This window comes from Panulirus ornatus, chromosome 8 (genome assembly GCF_036320965.1).
Source record: "Panulirus ornatus isolate Po-2019 chromosome 8, ASM3632096v1, whole genome shotgun sequence".
Classification (NCBI taxonomy): domain Eukaryota; kingdom Metazoa; phylum Arthropoda; class Malacostraca; order Decapoda; family Palinuridae; genus Panulirus; species Panulirus ornatus.
The window spans coordinates 4099830-4122942 of record NC_092231.1 but is presented as its reverse complement, the minus strand read 5'-3'; the positions used below and the strand labels follow the sequence as shown (position 1 = coordinate 4122942).

Sequence of the window (23113 nt, the reverse complement as noted above, 5' to 3'; positions counted from 1 at the left end):
TCCACCTGCTGTGTTTCTCACTACTATCTCAAATCTCTCTCTCTCTCTCTCTCTCTCTCTCTCTCTCTCTCTCTCTCTCTCTCTCTCTCTCTCTCTCTCATTCTCTCTCTCATTCTCTCTCTCTCTCTCTCTCTCTCTCTCTCTCTCTCTCTCTCTCTCTCTCTCTCTCCCCTACAGTCCACGTTTTAATCATGTATTGTAATCACAGGTCGACAGGCTAATTAAAATGTTGAATTAAAAGTTAATTGAATTCCTGTTACTATGAGTTTCCGGTCTCTCCCGCCCGATATTAGTGTGTTTGTTTGTCTGCTACCGTGTGTGTGTACATGTCTTTGTCTGCATGTGGGAGGATTTTTGTCAAAGTGTTTCTGTTTTTGACCTTGTGTTTGTGTGTTTGTTCTGTGTGTGTGTGTGTGTGTGTGTGTGTGTGTGTGTGTGTGTGTGTGTGTGTGTGTTTTCCCCATTTCATATTCAATTATGTTTTTCTCGTTTTGTTTTCTTTGTTTCTGTATTACTTATGCGTAATTTTCTTTTGTTTGTGCGTCTGTATATATGATCCTGTCAACAAATACAATGTCATATGTTGATATTTTTCTTCTTGCTCTCGTATGTACTTGGTCTTTGGGCTGTATTTGCTCCGGTGTTCCTATGTGTAGTTGTTTGTGTGTGTTTGATTCGTTAAGATCTTCTTCGGTTGTTGTTTGTTTTCGTGATGAATTCTGTAAATTACGAAGGTCATCAAGAGCCATATTGATGTAAATGTAAATGCTCATGTAAAACTCTAGGGTGTTTACACATCTGTTTACAAGCGGTACATTATGGGGCTCAAGAGATCTCGCTATGGTGTCGTGTTTTGCTCAGTGTTATTACGTCAACTGAAGTCGTGACATTTACTGTAAATGTAAATGACATTGCGAGAGGTTTGTTTTTAGTATAGCTGGAATCTGGTGATATCTGGCACACACGTTACGTGTGGTCTCGGGATCCCTGGAAGAAAACGTGATGTCAGGAGCCGCACAGGAAACAGAAAATGGCATGAGCTCCCTCTAGCGGGGTCCACGCGTACTGCATCCGTTTGAAGGATAACACCCACCCCGCCCAACTCTCTCTCTCTCTCTCTCTCTCTCTCTCTCTCTCTCTCTCTCTCTCTCTCTCTCTCTCTCTCTCTCTCTCCCTTGTATACAAACAATAGGGTTTAAAAAGCATATGATGATAATGAGGACTGGGAGACTGTTCCATTGTTCAGAAGCCAATGATCATAATAACGACAGACAGTTTCATTCTAAATATTTCGTATTCGTTCAATTTTCATTTGTAATCATTTATTTCAAGCGCTGCTACCGCCACTACCCCCCACACCATGTACCACTACCCCCCACACCATGTGCCACTACCCCCCACACCATGTGCCACTACCCCCCACACCATGAACCACTACCCCCCCAACACAATGTACCACTACCGCAACACCATGTACCACTACCCCCCACACCACGTACCACTACCCTTCCCACCATTATCATCAGCAATACCAGAATCATCTCCACCCCCACCTTTTCAATCCCCACCACAACCTCTCCAACCATCTCCAACTCACTCTTCATCGCCATCATCAGCTGTTACTTGCCATCCTTCACTGCTGTTACTTCCCTGCCTCCTGTGTACTGCTGCTGTTACTTCCCTTGTTCCTGTGTACTGCTGCTTTTACTTCCCTTGTTCCTGTGTACTGCTGCTGTTACTTCCCTTGTTCCTGTGTACTGCCACAGTTACTTACCTGGCTCCTGTGTACTGCTACCGTTACTTCCCTGGCTCCTGTGTACTGCCACAGTTACTTCCCTGGCTCCTGTGTACTGCCACAGTTACTTCCCTGGCTCCTGCGTAAAGCTACCGTTACTTCCCTGGCTACTCATGTACTATCGTTACCACTCTAATCCCCTGTGTACTCCTTCGTTGACCCCTACACACTATTTCCAAGGCTCCAATGTGCTTGGTACTTTCGTGGTGCGTTTGTCCTCGTTGGCTCCATCCTCCCTGACGATCTATCGTTCGTCAGTAAAAACACTCGTTCACTGAAGCCAGTGTTTACCAAGTGAGAGTCTCAAGAGATGTTTTGCCCGAACACACCAAGCCCTTCGAAGTCACTTCGCATGACTGCATAACCTACCACCGCCAAGGGTAATATGTACACTAGAGTACACCCCCCCCCTCTCTGGGGAAGTGTTGTTGGCCGGGAGTACAGACGAGTACACCCCTCACTCTGGGGAAGTGTTGTTGACCGGGAGTACAGACGAGTACACCCCTCACTCTGGGGAAGTGTTGTTGACCGGGAGTACAGACGAGTACACCCCTCACTCTGGGGAAGTGTTGTTGGCCGGGAGTACAGATGAGTACACCCCCTCTCTCTCTGGGGAAGTGTTGTTGGCCGGGAGTACAGACGAGTACACCCCTCTCTCTGGGGAAGTGTTGTTGGCCCGGAGTACAGACGAGCACACCCCTCACTCTGGGGAAGTGTTGTTGGCCGGGAGTACAGACAGCCTCTTGTCTTACCCAAGTCTTGCGTATCTTTAACCTCAACGCTTCCACATCGTCTGTACTCCCGGTTAACAACGCCCCATATGTTTCCTAGTTCCCATCCTCGTGTTTCTAGACGGACTTGCTAATGGTGTTGATGATGTGAATAAAGACGATTTCAAGCGAAAAAAAAAAATATATGAAGGCCTCAGCACAGAAAAATGCCCTTTTGGGAGGGAGAGTGAACACCGTCTAACATCCCTCAGAGAAGATCGCCAGAGAAAACGAACGTCAGATGAACGCCAACAGTGCCCCGTTCTTGTTCGGAACCAATCGTTCCTTTACTCATATTGTTCCTCAGTTCATTGAAGATAGAATGCCATACGTTCATCTCGATTTTGTTCACAGTTTGTGTAGTGACCAGGACTGTTATGATAATTCTTCGTACCATCAATGTGCCTGACCAGGGAATATGAGGCGGTCAAGAGAAGCCACGGAGATGGTCCGTGGGGATATGGCCATGGATGGTGCGCTCAGGTTTGGGTGCATCATACATATGCGCTAGGGTAGTGCAATGCCAGCAAACGAGGGCGTCGTTTCGTCTGCTCACGGAGGTACTTCGCTCAGACGGAAAACAGCTGACGAGCACGAAAACTACGACCTCTCGTGGTGTGAACCCTGAGGTGCTGCTGTGTGAAGGACAGATCACTTCTCATAACGAAGTACCCTACCTCACCTTGGGGTCTGTCCTCTCGTTTGCTGTGATCTGTAAAAGTCTCGTTCTTTCTTTGTTTTCTGCACCGAAAAGGAAAAGATATATTGTTTTGCAATCTCCTTCGTCAAGAGAGGACACAGCGCACACACCGGAAGGGGCCGTTCGAAGCGAGGATATTCGTCAGTTCGGATAATGCTCCAAGACGGAAGTTCCCCCGAGAGACGACGACGAGAGATAAATACATATATATATATACCTATCTCTCTGTTCCATGACTTTCCTGGAGATTAGCTACGGCAGAGACAGAATGATGATAACAAAGTAGAGTCTCCAGGTCACGAAATCGCCGATGAATTTCCCGAGTGAAGGTCCGGTCAGCCAGTCAGTCGGCCATGTTTGCAGCTATGGCTGGGGAGGAGACCACACCCTCACCCCTCCTCCCTCCTCGCCCGTCTGCCCTGAACGGAGCCAAATAAGGGTCATTACGGGCTCCCCTCCAGCCCTGGTCAGGGGGGGGGGGGATCCAAAAGTGTTCCATTACCTCGTTAAACTTGTTTTGAGAAAACCCCAGACAGGGTTTTGTTGCTCGATCTTCCACGTTCTTAAGGTGGTGCCGGGGGGCAAGGAAGGTTGCGAACTTGTCCCTTTAAATCTCCATTACCGCTTGGTCTTGCTTTTCTTTGTACTTCCGATTATCTTATCGACTTTTTTTTTTTTACTTTAGTACAATTACATATTTATTTCGTTCATCAGTTAAATCTACAGGGGAATAACAGGGCGACATAAAACTCCCACACACAAGTGTATTTCCAGACACGTCACCTCGTCTGGTGCGAGTTTAAATTGGAAGTTTTGACGAGAAGAAACAGAACCACCACAGCGTGTGTCTGACCCGTAAACGCGTGATCCAGTGGCACCGTCCTCTGAGGCCATCTCCGTCCTAAGTTTAACATCGACGACTAAGCAGTCATGACTTCGTGGCCTTGAGGGGGAACGCGAAAGCGATCTCACCACAGCCGATGATGCTACAGGATCCCAGGCGCTCCCGTCGGCCGAACGATGCAGGCTCCCTCGCGCAGACGAGGACGATGTCTCCCTGTGGTTGCTGCCACACACACGCTCACTGCATGGTGGCAACGATGCCACATGTGGTGGCCAACCTCGAAAGAGACTTTCTTGAGCTGGTAGCCACGACAGACGCTGTCCCTAGCTGGGATCCACGAGAGAGGCTACCCCTAGCTGGGACCCACGAGAGAGGCTACCCCTAGCTGGGACCCACGAGAGAAGCTCCCCCTGGCTGGGAGGCACTAGGGATGCAGCCCCCTCCCAGGCTGGTGTGTGGGCTCCCCGGACAGTAAACAACCCCGGCCCAGCCTCCACCATTAGCCGGGCTCAACTCGCGCTTTTCGCCACACTCATCATTAATGGAAATTCCATTACTGTCGGAAACAAGATTATGATGTAAGGTGAGGGAGGCAGGCCAGGCGGAGGGGAAAGAGCGAAGAAGACGAGGCTGTGTGTGTGTGTGTGTGTGTGTGTGTGTGTGTGTGTGTGTGTGTGTGAGGAGAGGGGACGCAAAGTGGAGACTTAGTGTGAACCTCACGTAAACTGTGTGTACACAAGAGATGGCGAGGAATGTGGCCAGAGATGTTTACAGATTGAGAGGGAAGCAGGTTTACCTGATGTAGTGAAGGGGGAGGGGTGGTTAGGGAGTTGCAAGGTAGTGCAGAGGAACACGTGTTTGTGTGTGTGTGTGTGTGTGTGTGTGTGTGTGTGTGTGTGTGTGTGTGTGTGTGTGTGTGGCGTAAACTTTGAAAGAACTTGGGTCATTATGAGCTCTATGACGGGGAGATAAACAACTGTGAATACACCTAAAAAGTTTATATATATATATATATATATATATATATATATATATATATATATATATATATATATAACTAAACTGATGGTTTAAACCTCGAGACGTAAACAATGAATTGTTGTTAAATGAAGGAAATGTTGTTAAAGGCAGATGGGTTTGTTTGTTTGTTTTTCCTCACGAGTCACTCTGTTGATCAGAGCTGCTGAATTTCGTCACACAAGGTCATGACAGACATGTCGGTATCTCGGTATCAGAGGCCTTAGTGCACCCGGCGGATCAGGCCGGCTGCCGGTCCACCACATCCCCAGTGCACCCACTACGGACCAGCCACAGCCATCCCTCTTTTGTGTACGTTCTCATTGTTACCTCATCCCTCCCCCCTCCTCCTACGCACGCGCTGCACCTCACGCATCCGCTGCGGAGGTTGGGGCCTCACGGTATACAATGCACAAACCTCCCAGGATCCCAAGTTAAATTTACCATCACACTTGACCACTTAGGTTCAACTTCACGCTCAACACCCACACCTCTGGCCACTTTTAAAACCCTGGGTTATGGTCCGTCTAACACCTTCGTCCTGGCCATCGCCACACATCTAGCCACAAAGGACGCCAAGTCCACAAGCATCCACTTGGCCCCTCGAAGGAATTCAAACAGCAACAGACCATCGAGTCCTTTTCGAAACACGCTTGCCAGTACACACTTGGTCACCTAAGACTACCCTGAGCATCCATTACCACAAACAACCCCACCAAAGGCCCCACATTACGTCTAGCAGCACCCACTTGGTTATTTAAGGCCCCACATTAGGTCTAGGGGCACCCACTAGGTTACTTAAGACGCCAAAGTTTGTCTACCAACACACACCTGGCTACGAAGACCGCAGTCCCATTTAACACGACACGCTTGGCCCCCTAAGAACGCTCGGTGCATCACACATCTGACCACCAGGCTGAGGCCCTCAGGTCAGGACCACCACATACCAGGTCATTTAGATCACACGTTACCACCACACCCACACCACCAAGCGCATCACAGCTGGTCACGGTGATCACACGATCCCGTGTTTACATCGCTTATTTCACGAGCTATAGCCATGCCTCTTTTATGGCTCGTTTTCCCTTTACATGGACTACATACGAGATCGATACGCTTCCGTTTGACGTCCACGTAATCACTGCAGCCACTGATATACAAACATCAGTGTGTGTGTTTGCGCGTGCCCTCTTTATCAATATAATGGGCTACAATTACACTAATTGTTTATATGGATGTAGGAAGTATTGACCCGCACGAGATGTAGAAGTCTGCTTACGTACCAGTGACTATTCTCATCACAGCAGGGAAAACGTGGAAAGTCATGCATTGCCTATGTCTTTAGCGAGACGGAAAAAAATGAATTAGATTCGTACCACAACAAAGGTTTCTGTAGAGAGAAACAATATAGCCGAAGGAGGTAAATTTAGTGACCAAAGACATATCTATGCCACAATCTGACACAAGCCATGAAGACGTCAAGCTGCAAGATGTAGCAATGCCCCTAAGACAAGGGGTCCAGATGTGAGGCACATAAGAGAAAGGGTCTGGGATAGCTTAATTAATGATCTTAAAGAAAGTAATGGGATTTTACATGCTCCTGATAGTTTCGACGACTCTGGGAGAGAAGCGGAAATGAAAGAAGGGATTTAGATCGGTCTTGCTTCTTAGGGATTGAGATGCACCAAGGCAGGCTTCCGAGGAGGGGAAGTCTGGGTTGATTTAGGGAGAGACGAAATAAGCGAGCGAGGATCAGAATCAGTCCGAGGCACGAAGAGACACAACGCCACCCGGACCATAATGTGCCTTGCCGACTCGTAGCACAGGAAAGAACTGGGGAGTCCGGCTGAGAACGGTATAGATAAGGTCAGTGTGCGGGGAAGGTCAGGAGAGGCGGGGAAAGGAAGACGAGGCGATGAATCACCCAAGACAATTAAGAGGAGGGTAGGGTGCGGAAAAGAACAGCTATGTAAGTCGGAAGATTAGGTACACAGATGGACTAGGGCGAACAAGAGAGGAAGACTTACATAGTTACTGGAGATGTTTGTGGTTACGGAGCAGAGAGACTGATGATTCGAATACGTCATGTTAATGCTTTTTACGAAGGCTTGCTTTTACCTCTGCCAAGATCAGGTTAGGTGTACAGTACAGCGCCAAGCCACACGCATATAATCGTACGATATGTGTGAAAAATAGGCTAGGCTACGTGTGCAAACAGCTTAAGCTACGCGTGCAATAGCTTCAGTTGCACGTGCAACCATTTAGGCTACACGAGCAATATGTATGGAAACACGTGGACTACCTTCATGTACATGTGCAGTATGCTAGACTACACGTACATACCTAGCTACATGTGCAGTAGGCTAGGCTACATAGGCAGTATGTAATGTGACACTCCCGTCGCCTAGGCTACAAATGGAGCGACATGTTTGGTGAACCGCCGGCCGTCTCTACATCAGCAGTTTTTGTCACACACACACACACACACACACACACACACACACACAAACCACCAAAAGATCAATTTGGAGGACTGAGATTTAACCACGGCCATTTTAACGCCATATCTAGTTATCTACAACGAACAACTTACAACTCTCAAAACTTCAGTACAGAACATGAGGTATGATGAGGCCAAGACTCACAACCCCGACCTGAGGCGGCAGATCTCGCTCCGTCCGGACACATTATTGATTCATAAGATTACCATCAGTTAACGAGGCGTGGAAAAGGGTTTTTCTGTGCATCAGTGAGTGGCGGAGTGGTGGTACATAGCGGGTAGGGGGCTGTGATTGTCGTGAGACCAGGACGATGCGTGGGTTCGAGCCCCCGTCGTGGCAGGTTTTAATGGCGTATGTTTGCGTTTTGCGCGGGGAAGGACGAGTCATTTATTCAGAAGGCCAAGATGGTACGTACAATGTGACCGTGATATAATCTATTCATGATTTGTCCAAGACAATCTTGGACAATCGCATGTTTACCAAATGGCGTCCTAGCTACGTATCTTCGTTGTATATCAAGTGACTTATATTTCTCTCTTGTGTCTCCCCTGATGATGTCATTATTACACGAAAGTGCACTTGGGAACTTATCGCGTTTCATTTTCCCCGTGGACTAATAGGAATATACTTGATCACGCGCATAATTGATCCTTTCCAATATATACATATATATATATATATATATATATATATATATATATATATATATATATATAGAGAGAGAGAGAGAGAGAGAGAGAGAGAGAGAGAGAGAGAGAGAGAGATTGGAAGAGTTCACAGAGTATATTTTCCACGAAATTCGAAGTCACATTGATCCACAGGGTTGATTTCGCTGGTCGACACAAACTCACGTTTAATATGGCAACATACGTCATGCTGGTTCCCCCTCCATGAAACGTACAGAAGGTTGGACTTCCATTCTGAATAACAAAAGACGATCGAGAGTCACGTGATGCCCCATGACGTCACAATAACGGCGCCGGAGTTTGCGTGTCTAGCACAATACACAAGGCCCTGGCGGGTGGGTGTCTGCTAAATTATTAAAGTCTATCAAAATTACAGAGTCTCCTCGTAAATGCTTTATGGAAAAATTTTCCCCGTCTATTAAAGAGTCTTTCAGACGTTAAATTCAAGCGGTTTATAAAAGATTTTGCTGAAGTTTTGAATGTGAATTCAGCAAAGGCGGATTCATCGTCCAGATGCATTGTTTACGACTGTCCCGTGTCTTCCCAGCTAGTCCCATACGTTCCACCGTAGTCACGAACGCGACGTGGTAGTCCCGGAAGCTACGGGATGGGATAAATGGGATGGTTAGGGATCTGAACATGTGTGGTGGGGATCCACCTCAGTGGCGCCGCTCCCAGGTGAGTGTCCGAGAGCCTCAGCTGAACGTTGACGTCCTGAGGGAGTGTTGCTGGGTGACCCTCGTACGCCGGTTTCTGTTGTGTAGAAAACTGAATGCTGGCGAGTGGCACTGGACCGAGCTGGTGGTGTCTGTTTGCCTTGGTGACGTGTATACACAAACACATACTCACTCTCTCTCTCTCTCTCTCTCTCTCTCTCTCTCTCTCGTGATGGCAGGACGTTGTTGGATTCCGAGCGGACGCTTGCTTCTCCCTCCCTATGCTCCGAGCTGGGAATCATCGTACTCATCCATACCCTCCAAAATCCACCATCCCACATTACCTCTCCCTCCTCGTATTCTTTTCTTCCTTACCCCCCATACTTCCTTACCCCCCCCCCCACACACACACCCACTGGACCCCACCCCACCCTTTCCACCAGAACTTCTCCCGAGCGACGCCAACTTTGACAGAGTCGAGGGCCAAAGTTTGGAGGAGAGAGAAAGAGGAAGAGGCGCCCCTTACAAAAAGTTTTAATCACCTCGACCATTCATAACCCCTCCCGGTGCTGCTGCTGGGCCACCGTGAACGTAATGACCAGGGGCGTGGGCTCTATACATGGGGTCATCAGAGATAATGAATTGGTGATTTAGGATAGGTTATGGGATACGATGGCAATTAAGGTGTTCGAAGAGTGGACGCCAGACACATGGCGTGGTGTGTTATACGTACAACCCAGAGCTAGAGGGGGTTATATACATGAATGTTGATCCTTTCCTCGCTCTCCTCTCTTATGTATAGAGTAAATGAAAGGGGATACAAGAATGAGATAGACGACATTGGTAAACAACGCTTGGTAAACAACGCTTGTTTACCAATGGCGTCTTAGCTGCGTCTCTTTCTTATATATCAACTGACTGTTCTACGTCTTCTATATCTTATATCTCTCCTGGCGATGTGATCACTACACGAAAGTGCACTTGGGAACTTATCATGTTTCATTTCCCGTGGATTTTTGCATACACTAGATCGCGCTCCACTGTGACCTCTTCGAATATATGTATGTATGTAGAGAGAGAGAGAGAGAGAGAGAGAGAGAGAGAGAGAGAGAGAGGTAACTGGTGTGTAGTTCTGGGGCAGCTTAGAAGTAATATGGATCTGGAAGAATCGCATATCAGTGGTTTCCTTTATCAAAAATGATTATGAAGTTCGCTGATGAGGTATAATGATGTCAGTTAATTATACGAAAATCAATAACATGATTGCTCCTTTGTTGGGTCGGCTTTAATTACAGTAAAAGTGAAACACTTGTGGAAATGAAAAGAAGCAATGAAATCCTCTCCTAACTTCCTAAAAAGTTGCTGAAATTTTCTTTCTGGTGTTTTGAAAGAAGTGTTCATGTTTACATTCCAGTTTTGTTCGCTGTGTTTATTCTAGATTTCGTGCGGCGTGCAAGTGTTCGTTTCGTGTCAACGAACGCAAGGAACTCCTGGCGAACATTCTTTACCGTATGGCCAGGACGTAACGAATGCTACTAACGTAGGTATACACATTCTGAATATCGTATCGAAAATTATAATAAATTCCGGCCTATAGGGGAAGTTCGGCGAAATTTCAATAGGTTCCGTTGACTCAGAATTCTAACAGAGCTTCCCTCCCATTTCAACGTGGTTCTCATTTTCCACTATCTTCATAGCCCTCCCCACTACCGTCATTATTATAGTTGTTATAATTACTGTAAAATCTCATAATGTTATTGTCATCAACGCCCTTCTAAATACTTGACCTCTGCTATGGTATATACGACCCTTCCATAAACTTTTTCTACGTTAAGTTAACACGCCGCTGCTTCTAGGGATGCAGACGTCATGTGGGGGAGGTCCCGCGCTCACCACCACGTTGTGTGTGTGTGTGTGTGTGTGTGTGTTGCGGGGGGGGGGGGGATACGGACGTTGTTTATCAAACCATTTTGGTCGTTGACAGTGTCCCCTGCTGATACAGCCGCCTAGCCAGCCAGGCCGTCCACTACCTTCATTCTGATGCTTCTGTATTTTTGTTGTTGTTGTTTTCATCCCGTGGAGTAACGTGGTAAACATTTTAAGTATTGGCTAAACCGAGGGTTCGTACAAACTAGTTCCCTGACGCTCGTTACACAGACACTAAATATCGCCCGATGATGATGACTCCGGTCGCCTGATTGGTTGATTGCCTTGACTGTATGTTACCATAGTGACCTTAGATTATATACATGTGTTCTTGTCTCTCTCTGCTCTTACCCACAGACTTATATATTACGTAATATTCTGTAAATGGAGGTTCGTTTTGAATTGCTCTGCAAGCAGGCGCCAAATTTAGTCGCAACTCTAGACGTGACTCAACCAGTTCCTTCCTTCCCAGGGGAGTGAAGTGAGGTGTAAGAGGAACAATGTTATCTAGCTGAGTGTGGGTAACGATCAACATGCAATATGAAGTATGTGCTGACTGACAGGTGTAACTAGGAGAGGTTATCAGATACGAACGGACTGTGATAGGGTTGGCCAGTGGAAAGTCTTATTATTCCTAGGTTGATGCGAGTGTAGTTGTTGGTGGATTTAACAAAAGGAAAAGACACATGTATGAACGTGGTGGTGAGGGAGGTGTCGTTGTGACTGTACACCTGAATGAGAAAGGCTTACCCAGATGTGATGAAATATTTTTTGGCATGTGTTTAAGACAAACTAAATCTTACTGACAAAGAGGACCTAAGTGAAGGGAGAGACCGACAATGTGATGGATGTATGGAATGAGGGAGGCTCTGGAGAGGAAAGCCAGAGACATGCAGTGAATAGAATGAACTGAATCGATGTGGTAGATGGGGGCCGACGTGCTGTCAGAGTTCAAGTTGTGCACACGAGGCAATGAAAATACATATTGTTGCTTTTGCAGTTGAAGCCAGACGGTGGTCACAAGTTGTCTTTTCTTTCTTTCACCATCTGTTCCTCGGAGTTGAGTGGAATCTGCATTCAAACACCTCGTCGCTTCCTCCCCTCGTCTGCCGACATTGCACACACACACACCACCTTCTGGTGCGACCCCCACTATCTGTTGTCACAGTTCTTATTCAACACATTTGGGGAAAAAATATATATTACTAATGTGACTGTGGCTTCGAGCTGCCGAGATGACGGCGCTGAGTACTACTTCCTGGAGGGATGAAAGGCCTCCTCTGGCTGGTGATTGATGCAACAACTTCTCCCGAGTATTCCATTTCCTCCTGTCAACTCCCCCCCCCTCCCACCACCCCACCCTACCCTACCCCCGACCTATCATCACCGCCTCCTTACGGCTCTCTCTCTCTCTCTCTCTCTCTCTCTCTCTCTCTCTCTCTCTCTCTCTCTCTCTCTCTCTCTCTCTCTCTCTCTCTCACCACCTCTCCTTTCCTAGAGAGAGAGAGAGAGAGGGAAGGAAAGAGAGGTGCCAAAAGGCGCCACTCCATTTCGTTTAATTCTGAAATATGATCCTTGAGAACTTGCCACGCCCTCTGCTGCTGCCGAGGTGTCGTAAGCCTGCTTCTCTCTCTCTCTCTCTCTCTCTCTCTCTCTCTCTCTCTCTCTCTCTCTCTCTCTCTCTCGTCTCCCCTATATAATCTCCCCAGCAGCCCCGGACATATCCCTTATGGTGAGAGCCCCTGGTGACCGCACTCTTGTCGTGTGTTCCTTCTTGTGTACACAGGCCTCCCTCAGCTACTTGTTCTCTTGCTTGTTCGTTGTTCTTCTCGTAAAAAATGAGGATATTTCTTATTGTAAGAAATAATGAGGATATTTCTTATTCTAAGAAATAAGATATCTTCAAGAAATAAAGGAGATATTTCTTGCTTCAGGAAATAAGGATTTTTCCTTGTGAGAAATAAGGACCACTGTTTTTCGTAAGGAACTTTGAAATGAAGATCTATGTCCTGCTCTACATAGGTGGGTCTTTGTTTTGAGCAGCGTATCATATCCTAAAGGGATTTTTATTTTAGGTCTCTCACATCAAACGAGAACTTGGAGAACGAGAGGAACGACGGACCAGCTTCAAATCATTGTCATCGACGAAACAGGAAAATGAAATTGTGTCCAGCGTAACGCGATCAGTGGTCCTTCATAAGACACATGATTGCTTCCCATCCACTCGAACAGAACAGCCCAACGCCACACTTCACGGGTTGGCTCTTTCTGTATACTAAAGGAAACACAGATATGATATCTCCGTTGGCGTTGTTCCCTCGCTTTGTTGTTCTCGTACTGTGTGATGGACGGCTTCCTGGGTGTGGCGTCACACAGTGCGGGAAAGTGGCCCACCCTGGTCCTCCCAGGGAGGGTAAGACGTCTGCAGTATCGGAATCGAACCCAGGCTTTTGAAAAGCCCTGTTGTTGCCACTGTGCAACGATGTCTCGCAGACAACGTTCTCACACAAGCGGGCGGTCTGCAGGTGGTGAAATCTGAGTATAACCAGCAGAAGGAAGTTTCAAGTTCACGCGGTGTAGGGCCGCCTCGCGAGTGTAAATCCTTCCTCCCCTTTGTACGGTAGAAATAGAATAATGACGAGAAAAAGTAGGTAATTACAGGTGACATAGGGGAGGCTAGGTCGCCCATGTTACTGTCCTCAGTGGTGTTTTATACCCTGATCCAGCAACACCAGCAGGAGCGCTCATCATCGCCAGCCACTTCGTCAACAGCTGCCATGGTCACAGTGTAGCGAGTGGTCGGCTCAGGCTGCTTCAACAACCGTGTCCAGGCCTCTCGTGGCAGAGGATCGACCCTTCCCTTCAGCGTCCTCTCATAATGGGACCTTTCTTCAGTGTGGCTCCTCGAACACGTACATCACGAAAGGCAAAGCTGCTTAGAATCTCCTCCCTGGACTTGCATTTCCTTCGCTGCGATGTTCAAATTACGTTACTTCATTCATCCTCAGATGGTCACAGACTATTAATGTTCCAGCTGCCACGAGTGCCAGACAGAAATACTGATCATATCATACAATCCAGGTGAATATCCATAACAATGGGTGTGTAAAGATAGGCGAGGGTGTTTGGGTGGGGAGGGGAGAGGCAGCACTTGTACCCCGGGGCAGGAAGCTGGCGGCGAACACTGATAAATACGATGAGGGACGCGGCAACCTACGGAGATGTGGATGTGGCTCTTTGCTGAAACGTTGCATGAGAAAGCTTTTCCGTCCCTGTCCTGAGGCTTTACCATAAGTTTGACTGAGCTCATCATAGAGAGTTCTTCGAAACAGACATGGATATGAAAACAAAAGGCCATCAATACGGTATTAAGCGAGAAACGTGTTACAAAAGATGCAGGGAAATATAATGTATGGATGGAGTAAAGTGAATGATGAGACTGCGGAAGTGGACATCATATAATCTAAGAAGCTGTATGATAGTAGACGGATGTTCAAGAGATGAGGCCCTAAGAGTCCCAACCTTTGGAGTCGCGTTGTCTCCTTACGTCCCTAGGAGTGGGGTTGGGACAGTTCCTCCAGTGCACAGGCTGCCTCTCTTCCAGTCGTCAAATTGACTCAAAAGACCGGCAAATTGCTTTCATTTCTCCTTCTGCAGTAGATCACATACACCCGCGAAGCACTGATATAAGCAAAGTGGCTAGGACAATTAAACACAGAAGCTCCGAGCTTCACCACTGTATTTCACGCCATTCTCAAAGCTCCTTGAAAATTGGCTTGGAATACAGCCGAAAGCTTGAAGCTTCTGTTTGAGTTTTCTTCCATCCAGTTTACTTGTATTCCCTTCGTCTACGTATACCCCGTCCACACAGAACACTGGACAAGACGTCACGCGATTAAATTACGTTTGTGACAGAGTAACAGATACACGAACTTCCCTTTATGAAGCACAGAGCAGCTGTATACAACAACTGATATCTTTCTTCTCTCCCCAAGTCCCTCACTACTGTCCTCCTCTACTAGGATTTCTCCATCTAGTGTCGGACATGCGTCGTGTATCACCTGTGACACAGACTGCGTGTGGAACACAAGTGTGACTTGTGAACCTCTAAATGAATGATGTGGCACTGAATACCTTACCTTTTTGTTTTTTCTACAATTGCGAAACTTCGATTCCACTCTGGTAGCTCGCTCGGGATTTCCTAAATTTGTAAATGCTCTCTCTCTCTCTCTCTCTCTCTCTCTCTCTCTCTCTCTCTCTCTCTCTCTCTCTCTCTCTCTCTCTCTCCACCAGACATTCAAACACCAGAGACCTTGTTTAAGTTTCTGAATAGATCCAGTTCCACAGAACTGTCCATTCTGTTTTAGGAGAATATGATTTAAACTTTGGACTTCGCCTCCCGCAGTATAAAATAGTATGGGAACGTCAGTAAAGTATAAGGGATTATCACTTCATATTTAGCAACTTCAAAACACACACACACACACACACACAACACACACACAGACATCTCTACAGACCTCGAGATAATACTATTTCTTCTTTTCTCCTGAGATATAGTCTCGTTCCTCCCCCCACACCCGCTCCCTCAGCAAAAGGAAGAAACAAAAGCTGTTCGTCTTTAATTCCGTGGGGCTATTGTTTGCCCTCCCCAGGCGGGTGGTCTTGTGGAGCGAGTTCATTCCGCTGACGAAGGGCTCTTCCCTCCGGAGACCCAGGGCCTGGGGTGCCGCCTCTCTCTCTCTCTCTCTCTCTCTCTCTCTCTCTCTCTCTCTCTCTCTCTCTCAGCCACGGTCTTCTCCTCACTCAGCTTGGACGTGGAATGCTGACTGTGTGCAGTATAGACACACACATCCATCTCACATTAACAGCACTAGACAGACGCAGTAACTCACACACGATCCGTTTTCTTAATCTCTTAGAACTTTCCCTGCGGTGAGCGCTACGCGGTAGCCCTCCTCAGTGGCAAAATACTTGTCGAAGGTACCCGTCATAGATACCATCTACCACCGCCTCTCAAATGCTCAATTCTACTGATTATTCTTAATAATGTCGTCCCATTCTTCCTTCTCAGCTTTCCTTCCGACGCCCCGGCATTAAATCCCAGCTGCTAAAATTTCCACCCCGGTGTCTTCCTCCTCCTCATTATCATCCTCACGCTTGACTCCCTTGGTTCCTAGTGGTACAGACTCAAGGCAGTGTCGAGAGGGAGGGAGCCACAGGGACGATGGAGGATGCACCGACCCGTTCTAGGTTGTAGTAGCCGGCTAGGGTCGGTCAAAAATTAACCATAGCCTGTGTTAACGAAATGAAAATGTTACGCGAACAGTCAATGGCTCGGCTAGGGTGTGGTTCGGTGTGGTTCTCATTTCTTGTTGTATTCACCCAAGGTTTAATGCGAGATCTGGTGATGTGCAGTCTCTTTTAATTAACTATATTTCCGCCAGTGCAGTTTCAACGACGCTGCTTTTCCCCTAAACTCAAGCTATAAGACTCGGTTCAACGAGAAACGGACAGATACTGTCCATGGCCGTAACATGGGAGCGTTGCTGTAATTATCAGTCGCCAGAAGTCGTCGTCGCCAGATTGTGTTGAGGCAGAGGCGCGCGGTCTCCGGGGAACCATCGAGGCGTGTGTTAAGGTCCTTAATCCCATGCTTTGCATCCTTGGAGGGTAGGGCAGTAGCCCTGGTGGGATAGCACTATCCACCCGCTTTATCTTGCCGATTCTTGCCCTTGGAACGCGGCCAGGGAGTTAATGGCGCCGGGGGGAAAAACTCGAATGTTATTTGAACGATGAATGATGAGCGCTGAGTTATGAACCGGAGCCTGGCGAACGTTAGGATTCAGTGGATGATCTCAGCAGGTGTGTGTGTGTGTGTGTGTGTGTGTGTGTGTGTGTGTGTGTGTGTGTGTGTGTGTCTGTGTGTGTGTCTGTGTGTGTGTGTGTGTGTGTGTGTGTGTTGGATATTTGGGTATTGTGCCTGTTTTTTTTAGAAAAAAAAAAGATTAGGATAGCTTTTTCATACAATCATATAAAGACCAGCTGATCAGCCCTAAGTACATGTTTGTGAGATGAGGCACAAGGAGACCCAGGTTACAGGTAAGACGGCAGCGAACGGAAATTTCTCTACAGTTTATGTTTCTGACTTATATTTTCTAGTAACTGAAAATGCTTTCGACAATATTTTCATGTGCCTCCAAGACCCATTTTCTACCCATCTCGCCATCGAAAACTCCTCAAATTTCATCTCTGACGGTTCTGTAATTTCAACACTTCACTCAATGAACATACTTGGTATTACTGTAACCCAATGTTTTATGAAAACCCCCACATTACAGGAACAGCTAAGTCTGCCTCTAAAGAAACTGGGTGTCCTATTCAGATGTCGAAACCTCTGAACATTTGCTCCGTTTATCCATCCTTGTATGGAGTGTTCCCCTCACATCTGGGGTGGTTCTAGCTCTGTATCCTTACTTGACAAAGTCGAAAGCGATCTGCCTCATAAATTGTCCCACTTTAACTTCCAAAGCTGACCATCTTGCCCTACGCCCTAATGTTGGTTCACTTTCCCTCTTCTGTAGGCAGTACTTTGTTTTTGTGCTCCCGAGAGCTGGCTGCTTGTGTGCCTCCACCACTAAGTACACCACGCAATACTCGGCAAGGTGGTGCATCACATGATTAGTGTGTGGCCCTCTGCACAACTCAAGGGTGGGCCGCTTTGAGACCCGTGTCTTTCCCTAGTCGTCGAAGCTTTGGAACACTACCCTCTCATGCCTTTGCCACTATGACCTGACTCACGTTAAAAGACCTCGAAAATTCGCAAATACTTTCCCTTGTCTTTTCTTTTTTCCCTTTCATCAACCTCTATATTTTTAAATTAAGGCCCGGCCTTGGTGTTGTGGACTTAAATCAATGACTGGCGCCTCCAACGTAAAATTCTCTCTCTCTCTCTCTCTCTCTCTCTCTCTCTCTCTCTCTCTCTCTCTCTCTCTCTCTCTCTCTCTCTCTCGATCTTGGCCCTGGGTATTTGGCCCGAGTATTCCCGCCTCCTCGCCCGGATTGCCGACGACGGACTGACGAAAAAAAAAAAAAAAAGAACACTGACGATGGTCGGCCTCCAGCCTCATGTATGGACACCGTAAACCTGATACGCTCTACCCGGGTCGGTGGACGTGTTAACACAGGTGATTCAAAGAGAGAATAACATGCAAATTATCAGTGTGACTAAGGAGGAGCAAATAATGCTATGTCGTGAACCTGAGGCCAAATAGCCATCAAGTTCTCTATTCTTTAACGTATCTACAGTACAGCTTTCAACCACTCTTAACTGGCCAATTAGTTCATATGTTAACAATTTTGTTGAAGTAAAAGTACTTCGTCTCATTCGAGGTAAAACGTTTGCCCACGAGTTTGTGTCCGTTAGTGCGAGTGGAAAATCGTGTCAACATATATATTTCAAACGTCAATGTTTTTTTTTTTTGTATTAAGTAAATGGAATTCTTGGCTGATACGTCCACTCTGGGTCATTGTCGAATCATTAACATTCCGTTGAGAGGAGAGGCACAGCTGCCTCTCTCTGTGTTTTGTGGTCATACGTGTGTGAGAGGAATTATTTACTGATGGCAGGAATAGACAGCTTGGGGTGGCAGCCCCTTCTGACTGTGGTGTGGTTGGTGTTCAACGGTGATGCACGTGCTAATGGGCCCAGGGTTAAGCGTTGAACGACACCCGGGGCAAGTTACCCCACCTTCAACGCTGACAATATCCAAACGTTTGAAAGCAATGGATGGACGTGTGTGGCTCGTTGAAGAAGCTCTCGTAAGCCAGTGATGGACGAGTGTGGTTAGTTAAGAGCAGCTCTCGTACCCTGGCCTGGCCTGGCCTGGCCTGGACAGAGGTGCGGTAAACAGGATACCGAGCAATTTACGCGAAGGGGATGGAAAGTAATCGACGCCATCCCATTTACAGTAAAAGAAACTGGCGGCCACTATCGCTTCTCTTTTACGGTCGGCCCCTGGAGCGTGCTGAAGGTTTACGATCCAACCTGCTCTCTCTCTCTCTCTCTCTCTCTCTCTCTCTCTCTCTCTCTCTCTCTCTAACACGGAAAGGACAGTTTTACTTCCACCAATGTCTACCTTGCTAGCGGGAGGGAGAGCTCCCCCCAACCCACCCACCCACACCCCGACTGTAGCCAAATACAACGTAGCACAGGTGACGCAATGAAAAAAAAAAATAAACCTGTTGAAAAAAAAAATAGTAAGGTCGACGATCAGAAAATAAGGTCGACTCACAGATGTCGACTTGTTGGCACAGTAAACCACTACGAATTTGGTTCGGTTATTGGCCCCCGTGATTTTCTGTACAGTATGTGGGAGGGAGAGGGGGGGGGGGTATATAGTGGAAGAGGGGGAGAGGTGTCTGTAGTTTTACTATCAATGGGCTGAACTAAGAAGGCACATGAAGCGGCCAGGCGAAACAACAGAGAGGTCTGGTGGGCAAGGCTGTAAACACGGGGTCGTCCCAAATTTCGGTGCATTATACACGACTGCCAGAGAGGGGAGGCAAGCAAATGAGGCTGTTCTTCATCCTGGCGCTACCTGGCTACGCGGGAAACACTGAACAAGTCATGAAATACAAGGAAAAGTATGAAACGTTACTTTACATATTTCTTTTTCGTGTTTGGTGGGTCCCTAAGGGAGGAACAGCCACGACCTTGTTCATCGGGAACCTTAAGAGTGTACCTTAACACTAAAAGGAAATTAGTGTAACAGAAAATGGGCCGTCGTGACACACACACACACACACACACACACACACACACGTACGTAAGTGGCAGACGGGAACTTGACTAGCGTAGCAGCAACAACTGAACGCTGGCAGAAAACATCGCTAAAGGTTCTGGACACTGAAGCATGCGTGTTAAGATCTATACTATCAATCCTGAATCTTTCCCTCTTTTATCAAAGTTATCTTAAGACTCCCTTGACCTCCCCACTCCCAGGAAACATACGAGTCACTCTCCTAGAATAAGTGTTTGTGGAGTCGATTTACGAGAGCAGTGGAGGTGGCTGGCGACCCGGCAATAGTGGAGAGGCCCTGGAGGAGCGGAGACCTACGAGTGCCTGGCCTGGGAGACGAGAGTGAGATAGAAGAGGACAGAGTGGGCTGGGGGGAGGTGTGGGGTGTGTGTGTGTGTGGGGGGGGGGGGGGTGGTCGGAGGCCTGCATAATCAGATAAGGACCAGGAAGTGCGGCTCGACGCGGCAGACCCAACGGTTACGATGCAGTGGCAGAGGCGTCGGGAGGGAGGTGAGAGAGAGAGGGGAAGGTGGGTGGGTTGGGGGGTGTAAGCAGGACTGAGGCCTCGTACCCTCCAACCCGACCCACCTTACGGGACCGATGACTAAGGGTGCCGTACGTAACTGGCGTGTCCTGGGCACAATGTCCTGGCTGCTGTGTCGTGTGTCCTAAGCACGATGTCCTAGATGGTTTCGTGTGTCCTAGGTACGCCCGTTCCGGCTGCTGTGTAGTGTGTCCTGGGCACAATGCCCTGGATGCTGTGTCATGTGTCCTGGTTGCTGTGCTGCGTGTCCCGAGCGTTGCGTCGTATGTGGTGTCAGCCGGAATGAGTTAGCGAGGCTGCCAGCTCAGCGGCAACAGCGTGGGACTCATGCTGACCACTACAGTTCAAGGAGCACCGGAGCTGATCAGATACCACGCAGAAAACCGACACTAGATTTACTAAGAAAATAATTATATTCACATATTAATCCTCTCTATGTGTAGGTACTACATATACATGTTGGTGTACGAATGTAATAGAAATTTTTAAAGCGATGCGAATGTACAGAGGAGTAAGAAGTTATATATTTTTTAGAGAGGCGGTAACTTAACGTTATTCACATCAAACGTAACTAGCTGAAATGTAATGTCACACACCTGGACGCCTGCCAGTGTGGATGGAAGCAGCGCTACAGCAGAAGCATTTGAACGTGCGGTAGAGTAATGAGAGAAGGGCCTCCCAAATATAGAAACGCTATATCAAGATTATTTAGTTCTATAAAACGGCGAGCACCATTCATACAGAACCCATCAGTGAAAGTTTATATTTCGCGCCTCCTTAGGGCGTACGTGGAACTGTTGGTGTGGCATATAGAACTCGGACAATTTTCGAACTTCACCCCATCAGCGGCTCCTGCTGTGGCTGTCAGCGAGGAACTGCACTACACACCAGATGACAACACAAGGTCCGGCACATCGAGTTTGGTCATTCTTAAATAGATATATGCAATGTAGGTACAGAATGACGTATGCAACTTTAGCGAAGTGTTCTGTAGTTAATATAGCCTAACCTAACCTAAATAGTTTTTTTTTATGGGGTGCCTAAACAAACCTATCACAGCCTAAGCCTTACCCAAAATTAACCATCTTTGCCTTAACAAATTCAAGATGACAATAAACCTTTGATTTCATAGTTTTCACTAGTGAATAGTTGATTGCTAATCAAACCTTACCTAACCTGATCAGACTGATAAGTTTCTCAGACTTTATAGTTCAAAAAAGTGCAATATATCAATGATGAATTTACATGATTGCTAATTCCGAGTATAAGCCGTTTTAATGTGCATTTACTTGTTCCTTAGTATATACTAGTTTATCTAGCTCGCCTTCATTTACGAAAGGGCTAGTTAGCCATGTGGGGTAATGGCTTGAGAGAGAGGTGGTAAATTGGGTAATGAATTGATAAAAGTTGAAAAACTTTGAAGTATATAAAATAGCCTAGAGGTAATAGGCATGTTAAATTGTCTAATGTGATGCTTTGGTATTTATTGTTTTCTAGTGAGCAAAATTAATGCTACATAAAATTGTAGGTGCAACAGTGTTGTGCTTAAAAAGGGTCTGTAACTTTGGCATCGTAATTTGAATAGCGTGCTTAGCAGCCTAACATACCGATGCTGAACAACTTGGTTACGATGGCATGGCTAGTCTTGAGGCAACACCTAGTTCGTCCTCTTCCCCACAAAGCGTTAGTGTTGGTTTCTTGAGTTAGTGTTGCTGGCCTTAAGAAAGGTTTATTATTCTACGGTTTAAGTAAGCCTGCTTTGATTTACTCCACCAGGCCTCCAAACCCGACAGGTTTTACGGGAAAAACGAAGCGGCTCGTAAATCCTCAAGAACTTCAGTTCTTTGCATAGAATTTATAGGTCGATGTATATGAAATGCATGGTTCAGCCTCAGTGTAGGTGCTAAGAGAGAGAGAGAGAGAGAGAGAGAGAGAGAGAGAGAGAGAGAGAGAGAGAGAGACAGGGGAGAAGACAATAAGAACGGGAAAGAGAAAACGTGTAAGTTATACATCTATAATTTTTAAAGACTTTACGACCTATGATACCATTGAATTTTCTGTCATTATCAACATCAGATACAGCCATACTGATTTAGCAAAATATGTCAATATCACATGACAGTCACAATACTGGTGGTCGGTAGGTTGGTTGGTTGGCTGGGTTTCAAGCCCACCACTGCAAGGGCCATTAAAGCTGTCAACATCAAAATTGTACAACCCCAAAAATCTTCGTGTTAAAGATAATTCTAAGATTACTTAAGTACACTCTCTTACTTTGTATGTATATGGATCATCATGCGATAGAGCATTTTCATATTAAAGGAAAATATATACGCCTACATAATATAGCATCAACCAGAAATCATATTCATTTTTTCTAACTATACTCATAACACGGAAAAAAATCTTAGATAAGACTTAGGAAAATATCATTCCATATAATGTAACCGAACGAAAAATATGTTTTATGAATCGCTATCGCGAGATGCGAGAAACCTTTGCCGACTTCACGACAGACGAGGCTAGCAAACCGGAATTCCTTTATCCCACGCTGTGTCTACTACGGCCTTCTCTTCCTTGCTTTCCGTTAATAACACCACTCTCCTTATGGCCTCCAGTCTAGGCAGATCCCGGGAACCCAACGGCTGTTAACGGCCCAAGTTTTGCTTAGCTCTGTAGCCTATTCTGCAACTGCCATCGCCAGGCAGTCACTGTTTTCGGCTCGATCCTTCCGTATTGCTTCAATAATCCAAGTATCAATGCCCTCTTAATTTGAAGGCAATTCGTACGTACAAAGAGAAATAACTCCATGGTTGGACTCGTGTGGCAGCGATGGTAAGTGTCCATAAAAGGGAAACCAACCATCTTGATCG

At 46.8% G+C, this 23113-nt stretch overlaps 1 protein-coding gene across 4 annotated transcripts in view; it reads left to right on the top strand.

Moving 5' to 3' along the window:
* Window positions 1-23113, top strand: part of LOC139749756 (transient receptor potential cation channel subfamily A member 1-like) — a 75326-nt gene that overhangs the window by 5693 nt on the left and 46520 nt on the right. For 2 of the 4 annotated variants that reach the window (XM_071663968.1, XM_071663967.1), the window contains exon 3: window positions 21022-21144. The exons of the other annotated variants lie outside the window; for them this stretch is intronic. In XM_071663968.1, the coding sequence (XP_071520069.1) occupies window positions 21132-21144 (13 nt within the window). In that variant the 5' untranslated portion in view covers window positions 21022-21131. The remainder of the gene's footprint in view (window positions 1-21021; window positions 21145-23113) is intronic. 4 annotated transcript variants of the gene reach the window in all.